The following is an 8,161-nucleotide window of genomic DNA, read 5'->3' as shown; positions in this document are numbered from 1 at the left end:
GTGACATTTTAGTAGTGTATATGCGTAATTTGAGTATTTTTTTGAGTGTGCGTAAGTCTTTCGTAGTGTGTGAGACAAAACAGATTTTGTCCTAAACGGCCCCTCAACGGTGAGCTTTCTTATTTTTGTTTTTATAGCGGTATATATTTATTTTAGTATGTTTTACAAGGGTAAAACGCATAACTTTCCGTCGTGGCGAAACTTTTATTAGCTATAGTTTAGCTAACAATGGCCATTAAAACATTCGTGTTAATGAGGTTTAACGTTAATGACGTCAAACCTGATAAAAACGTCAAAACGTTTTTATTTCAGTGAAACATTGGCGTTGTATTGCTTTAGTTCTTGTGTAGAGTTATATTTGCCTCTTTCTGAGGCAACGAAATCATACAGCGTACAACTTATGTATAATGTAGCTGACTGCGCTCCACTTAACACCGTCTCTTGCGCATGCTTCTTCGTCTGCTGCATTTTAACAAAGCTAGCAACTGATGAGAGAAAATAGTCCCCCCCCCCCCCCGACTACTGCGATGGAGGTGATGTTGACTGTGGACGTCATTAACGCAGCTTGTACTTTCAAGAAGGGGAATATAAATAAATTATTAAACTTTTTCCCAAATAGGTAAACCAAGCTTTTATGACTGGATTTTATGACTGGTCTGACTGCTTTCCTTGCCGACTTGTCTTTTGCAGATATAAAACAAAAGGCAGGCTAACCAAGCGATCTGTACCCTGTGGCTCTTAATATCTGGTTAAAACTGATAAAGAACCAGCAAATGTTTTCAAATAGAGCTGTAATAATAAATGCAGATTTTGTATTTTTCCCAATGTACATGTATTGAATTTCCACAACAGAATGGCAGTAAAGGTATCATCTTTTTAGAACTACTTTTTTCTTGTCATACAGCTGGAAACTTAATTTTGCTCAAATATACTGTAGAGAAAAATGTATACCACCTTAAAATGTTTGTCTTTATTTTTAAATCTCAGCTTAGTAAAAGTTGTGGTTAATATAAAATTTTCAATAATAGATATTAAAAAGCATAAGCTAGTTTTTCAAGACTAGCTTTAAACTAGTTTTATTTAGCTGGACTGGAAGCAAAATTGTTTCTGTGAATTATAAATGTTGCAGAACTGTTCTGCAAAAAAATGGTTGGAACAAGAACAATACATACACAAATATACTGTGCAAAAGATCATTTTCTGATGAGTGCTCAACTTTTAAAAGAGTGTGACAGGTTATCTTGCAAGGGGAAAGGGTCTCAAACTTTTACTTTCAAAATGTTTTCACCACTAGATTAATAAAATGATAAAAGAATAAATACTTTACTGCTTCCACCAGCTTATTGCTGCAGAGGTTTCAAAATGTAGAAAGCCAAAATGAGAAATCATAGGCTTAACAAAAGATCCTTGAACGTCCACAAGGAGCTTTAAGTATTGACAATAGAAATGCTCGTGTAAGTCAACCTCTGGGTAAAACTTTCTGCTTTTGCCTTTTATATGTGAAAATAAATTGATCATTTAAAACAAACTAAGGCTTTATTCAGCTGATTTATTGTGCAGAGTAAATGATTTCTCACAGCTAATCCTCTATTTTGAAAAAGTAGAAAAGAAATGCAGCTGAAACACTATACCAAGATAAATGTATACCTTCTCGCTGCAGCTTTTTTTTTTCCTTCACCTTAACAACAAAATGATGGTACAATCGCTTGTTTCTTCTTGTTTGTGTAAAACATCAGTTGGACAGAACCTGTCCTCCAGGCCTCTTTCTGGATCTGCTTCGAGTCTGAATTAAATTCGCTCCAGCTTTGTTCCCTTTTCTGAATCCTTAAATCCCAAACGTGTCAAAGTTTATGGTTACAAATTCAGTCAGGATAAAAATACAGTTTATCTGATGAGAAAGGAGTCGCTTTGGATTGCTGTCAACACAAACACAGTATGTGTTTCTGAAATGATGCAAAGTGGACCCAAATATTCTGAAAAGCTCCAGGTTATAAATGTGTAAAGGTCTCAAAGTTCTGCGGGTAAGTTGACACGCTGGAACGTTTTCCAGCTGTTCTGAACTAAAGCTAATCCTTTCACCTCGCTCACATGTTCAGCAATAAAAACCACATGGGCCGTTAGCTGTGGAGAGAGAAGACTAACAAACTAATATTTTACAAGAAGAAACTAAACGGTCTGCTGGGTCTGAGCTGGAAACGGATCATCAGTCTGCTGGTTGAAAGTGAAGAAGTGCCGGAGTCCCTGCCTCAGAGCGTCTACGGCTGCTCTGCGGGGCTGGCAGCCGCAGCTTCATCATTGCTGCTGTCCACCTCCTGCTCCATGGGGCTGTCCTCCTCCAGCTGCTGGCTGGTGTAGTTGGTGATCTCCAGGAAGCCGCTGGGCTCCACCACAACATTAGACTGGCTGGAGTCTGGCAGGATGGAGAACTGAGGGATCACCTGTATGGATCACAGAGGCTCCAGTTCAGGATCTGCCAACAGCAACCATGAGCTAACACTGACTTTCTGCTTTCATGGTGCAAAATTAAACTGAGACTACCATCAATTTTTCTGTAAACATTTAAAACTTTTCATGACTCATGTCAGGATTTCTCTTGGTTGCCATCACTATGAATTTATAGCAGATATTTCTACATGCTGAATCTGGAACTTGGAAGAACCAGAGGATGAACGGCTGACCGGTTGGATGAATAGTCAGATGGCGGAAAAACATTTATGTGGGTAGATGGTCGGATGGACTGAAGGATAGAAACGTGAATGAATGTTCCATGTTCATTCATTAATAGTTGGATAGATGGATTGATAGACATCAGGATGTGTGAGAAACAATTTTATGAATGGATGGGGAGATTATGAACAATATTAGGATGGATTCAAAGATGACAGGATGGATGAAGGACAGAATGAGGAGTGGATGATTAAACAGTTGTCTTAATTAATGAAACATTAGACTGATAGACGGCAGGATGGATGTAGAATGTAGGACAGTTGGATGGATGGAGAGCAAGATGGATGAACAGTTAGATAGATTGGTTCACAGAAGAATATTTGGATGTTGTATAAACAGTTGGACTGTCCTAAAGGTGAACCAATGGATGGATAGATGGCAGGGTGCCGGGAGAATGAGTGAATCGATGGATGTCTGGTTAGTTAGTTGGATGGATGAAAGACTGAATGATTAATAAATAACTTGTTTTAACCTTTGTTTATCCACAATTCAATTAATTAATAAATAACAGTTGAAAAGTTATGGGAGACAGCAGGAAGGAAAACAAGTCTAGCTTTGACCTCAAAAATAAATTTTATGAACTAAAAAGAAAACACTTGTTGGATGAATCTTATTTGACAAACTAACTGCTTAAGAAATGTCCGAATGATTTTTGATGATGATGGTTTGCTATGAAACATGGTTGACATTTGGTACTGAGATGATCATTTAAAAAAAAGTGAGCTGAGCTTTTATTTTTACACTGCATCTATAAACACTTCTTCTGCCATCTCTGCAGTACAACATGATTTATCTGCAGCCAGCCTTCCCAGTCAGCATCGTAGCTACCCGACTGTTTTCTACAAGGTTTCCGTGCAGAAGTCAGTATGTGACAGACATGCTGACAGGCTCTGGCCGGGTGATTTATTACCTGCGCCGCTCAGTAACCAGAAACTCACCTCGATGACCTCCAGGTCGTCCTTGCTACTCTGTGCTGCCAGGCCCTGCACGCAGCTGAACTGCTGGGGCTTGGCGTGGCGCATGCCGGCCCCAGAGCTGCTGATGAACTGACCCGAGTCCAGCGTCCCTGACACGGACTGGACGTCCAGGGTCTTCCCCAGAGGGCCGCGGTCGCTGGAGGAATCCACCACCATGGGCTCCGTGCTGGGGTCGATCTCCGCCTCCATCATGGAGATCTTGAGGATGTCTGACACCGATGGCTTGTCCCCTGAAGGTCCTGAGCTGGACTCCGGCAGCAGCTTGGCAGCCGCCTCGCCGCTGCTAAACACCGGCGTAGGGTGGTGGGAGCTGCCAAAGGTGATCTTGGTGACGGTGGCACTCTGAGTGATGATTGGCTGCTGTGGTAGAGACATTTAGGATCAGACACACCACGTTAGTTTATTACATTACAGTGATGCTGTAACTAAATTGGTGAGGAATGAGGGTCTAAAATATTGGTATTGCTGCAAATATGGCTGAAAAACATAGCACGATAGAAGTGTTTCATATCAATCGATAACTTGATTTATTTTTTGTTTGAAATATATGAAATACTACTAAACTGGGGCGTGACACTTCCCGTTTTATCCAAAGTTTCCACTCCACCCCGTTTTTTTTTTACTTTTAAGCAGTTATAGGCATGGTGGCGAAACTTGGAACCGTTACCGTACAAGTTACTCAACAGCTTGTTGCTAGGCAACCAAAGAGTAAGTTAGTTGGTGCCACCAATCTTTGTTAGCTGATAAAATTGGTGGCACCAGCAATGCTGAGCACATCAATGCTTTGGTGAAGGTTTGACCATTTGTAGCAAAGGCTTTACCTGCAGCTAAAAAATACTTCTAACATCAACACGTGAAAGTTCAGCCTTCTCATCTCTACTTATCAATACACTGTAGAGCTGATCGGGTGACTATTTATTACTATTTATAAAATATTGTATTAAGAGATTAATTCCACATTTACTGACAAATGCTAAATATGCTTTATTTGTACAGTTTTGGTTTAATCACTACTCTTTTTGAATCTGTACATTTCCAGTTAATGATTGATTACGAAATTAGTTGACGATTATTTCAATAATCAATTCATCACAATTCATCAGCTTTAGTCTTTATAATGCTGGTTGTTATCTATTAAAACTATGAGGCCTTCGCATAACAGCTGTTCTTCTATTTACTAATAACATTGGAAGGTAATTGTTTTTATTTAGGGGTATCAGAGTTGAGGGAATCAATGCTCTCTTAATATTAAAAGTTTTATTTGGGGGGGGGGGAAAGTTAAACCATCTGTTTCACATCACAATTATTCACCTCTGTGTTGGTTTACTCCTTACTTCCTAATAAGATACATTGCATTTTGTGGTTGTAGCAAAACAATGTTGTATAACAAGGCCATAAATTTCTCCCAAGTTTCCAATTCCAGAAAAAGATGAAAAGGATTTATTGTTTTCAGCAGGAATCTAGGGAAACTCCAGCATTGTGACACACACACACCGCTCACCTCACGTGACTCTAATGAATGTAAATAAGTGCGGCTGTCAGCTGCCTCTGGGAATTCACTCACCTGGCTGGAGGCGGGTTTCTCTGTGCTGACTGGGTGGTGTGCCTGCAGCGGTGGCGGGTGCGACATTGGGGCATGCAGAGGCCTGTGGTGGGACGACGGCGCTTGCTGCAGCTTCGGGAGCTGTGGTGTAACCGGGGTCTTGGTTGGTGTGGTGGGGGTCGGGGTCGGGGTCTTTGCCACGCTTTGGGTCGGTACGGTCACCGCTCTGTCTTTGTGAGGGCTTAGAGACGAGGGTTGAGGTTTGGGCGCGGTCTGATCCTGTGGTTTGGGGATTTTCTTAATGAGAGGAGGAGTTGACGAGGAAGGTTGGCTGACCTGAGGTTTGCTCTGCAGCTGTGGGGGCGGCGGTGGCGGCTGCTGCTGCTGCTGCTGGGTCGGGGAGGAGACGGGGTGACTCGGCTCAGCTTCTGCCTGGCTCACGAGCAGCGGCGGCGGTGGCTGAGCTGCTGCAGGTTGAGTTGGTGGGTTGACTGGATCGGAGGGAGCCTTGTTGGAGCGGTAGAACAAACCGGTCTGGGGGTCCAGAGTGTCTCCTTCCAGCTCTGCCACCTCCACCACCGGCTCCGTTTTGCCGTGATCTGCAGGCTGAAAATAAGCAACCAGACTAGTAAACAAACAAGAAGCAATCAAATATTACCGCTTTAAAAATGCTAGCCATCCCCATATTTGATAGTCAATTATCCAGACTAGGGGGCTTAAAGTTTTATTGCAATATTTTATGGTGCCATTGTGATAATAACTTAATATATATATATATATATATATATATATATATATATATAAATAAATGTTTTGGAAACTTTGGTTGTGACTGCATGGCACAGCAATCATAACCACACAAACACTTTTAGAGAAACAAACCCATTTGTATTCTGATTTTTAGGACACCAGTTGGATCACTAAACTGCACACAGTAACTGTATTTAATCAGATTTTCAAGTTTATTGGTATTTATTGATACGCTCATTTGAAAAACGGTGAAGAAGTGCAAATAAAATTGTTTTATGAGATACACTCCAATCAGTGGCACCCCAAAAAGTGTCTGGGGGGGCTCGGGCCCCCTCTTTAAAAATGCTGGCCATCCCCAGAAAAGCATGTTTATGATGTAGAGAGGCATTGTCATTTTCTTTAATAATGACAAATATAAACCCCCCAAATGATATATATATATATATATTTTTTTTTTTTTTTGTAGCCGTCTCCCCCCTCAAATGTTTACTTGCCTTGTCTGGCCACCCCTATGAACATTTTCTGGGGGCACCACTGCCTCTTACATCTAGTGATTTCTGTGTACAAGTTCTGACTTTTGAATGCTCTATTATTTATCCAGCCATCATGCTAATATTATTTCTACTCCTAAAATATCAATAATTCACTCAGAATTTGGTAAAATTGCCTTTTTAAGCTTTACATCTTCAGGATATATTTCAGAATATTATGACCCTGCAGAGATGTCCCTTTTTGTATACTTATATATATATATAACTACAGGTTATATATTTCGCCTATTTCTTCTCAACTTGGCACAGATGGTGATTCACAGACCCCATAATGAAAGTACATCATTTGAAGTGGTGAAGCAGTTCCCCTGAAAGCAGAAATGTGCTTCCTGTGTGGACTGTACTGATTGGTTTGTGGCGTTTTGTAGTTCTGACAAATTTAGCCAAAATCATGTTCACCTCTATTGTTCTGGAAAATGAAACTGTTGGCCATAAATAAATATTTTAGAGTTCCTTTCTTGGTAAAACCATATTTTAAAAGTAACATAATATGCTTGAGCAGTGTAGGATAGCTCTATGGACTATACAAAACATGTTAAATACATTTTTGCTCAAAATCATTCTTAGATAATGAGATTAGTCTGCTCAGTTATGCCTATTTTCAGAATGAGATGTTTTAGGGCACCTTGTCACTTTAAATCCAAATAACCTGCTGCTGGCCACGCCCCCCCCAACTCACACCTGAAAATCACTCAGATGTACAATTATATACCGTACAACTTTGAAAAGCAGAAGTTGAGCCTCTTATTGCAAGAATGCAACAAGTGGTTTCTAAATAGTAAGTCAACAACAAAACGCTTGTCTTTCCAGCAGCCATTGTACAACACTTGCAGCACATGCTGAAGCTCTGCTTGAGTTGGTAGGTATTGCCGCAATGTGACTCAATAATGAGTAGGCTTATGAAATGGCTCATATTCCAGACACCAAAAACATTTAACGAAAATACAAAAAACATGCTAAATATAAATTTTGCATATTAGCTCCCCTTAACCTAATTTTTATGCTCACAAAATCTCTCTTTTGTTTTACTAGTAAGGAAATGAAAAGCAAGGATATTTGTAAATCATTATAAATGACTAATAATAACTTGATTTGGGCTGTAACAAAATTATTTTATCTAAATGTATTAAATATTTAGATGTTAACTATTTGTAACTAAACTCGACTATTTCTTTGATCATATATTTTTAGATATTTGTTCTGAATTGATGCTACAAAAATGAACTGAAAAGCTTGAAAATAGTCCTGTCTTTTACTTTAATAATCCCTGACGGCTCATATTAAACCAACAACTTCTGTGTAATCTCCCACCCTTACCAGGTGAGACGCTGCGGCTGTGGAGGAGGAGGAAGAGGCAGCGGCTGTGGCAGGTTTCGTTACCACGGTAACCTGGCTGCTGCTTTTGAAAGGCTTCCCTAGCAGCTGAGTGGACGACATCATGGCGTCGCCATCCTGTGAGGGCGCCCCCGCTCTGCTGGTTTTACCTGCGGTGAATCCACAGTCAGGCAGGTCAGATGACTTCATGAAAGGCATGACATGATTCATACGCACACAAACGCACACACACACACACACACACACACACACACACACACACACACACACACACACAC

General features: G+C 40.5%; 1 protein-coding gene across 3 annotated transcripts in view; it reads right to left on the bottom strand.

Annotated features, from left to right (window-relative positions):
- Nucleotides 1-1,529: 1,529 nt before the first annotated feature.
- The window catches only part of emsy (EMSY transcriptional repressor, BRCA2 interacting), a 23,585-nt gene continuing 16,953 nt past the window's right edge, over nt 1,530-8,161 (bottom strand). For 2 of the 3 annotated variants that reach the window (XM_008428524.2, XM_017308700.1), the window contains exons 17-20: nt 7,866-8,032; nt 5,269-5,853; nt 3,666-4,064; nt 1,530-2,438 (exon numbers count right to left, since the gene is read on the bottom strand). In XM_008428524.2, the coding sequence (XP_008426746.1) occupies nt 2,256-2,438; nt 3,666-4,064; nt 5,269-5,853; nt 7,866-8,032 (1,334 nt within the window). In that variant the 3' untranslated portion in view covers nt 1,530-2,255. The remainder of the gene's footprint in view (nt 2,439-3,665; nt 4,065-5,268; nt 5,854-7,865; nt 8,033-8,161) is intronic. The other variant, XM_008428525.2, reaches the window with a different exon arrangement.

The sequence above is a fragment of the Poecilia reticulata genome, linkage group LG14 (assembly GCF_000633615.1).
Source record: "Poecilia reticulata strain Guanapo linkage group LG14, Guppy_female_1.0+MT, whole genome shotgun sequence".
Taxonomy (NCBI): domain Eukaryota; kingdom Metazoa; phylum Chordata; class Actinopteri; order Cyprinodontiformes; family Poeciliidae; genus Poecilia; species Poecilia reticulata.
Note: the sequence above shows the minus strand (reverse complement) of the source record. Positions and strands in the feature narration are given on the sequence as shown.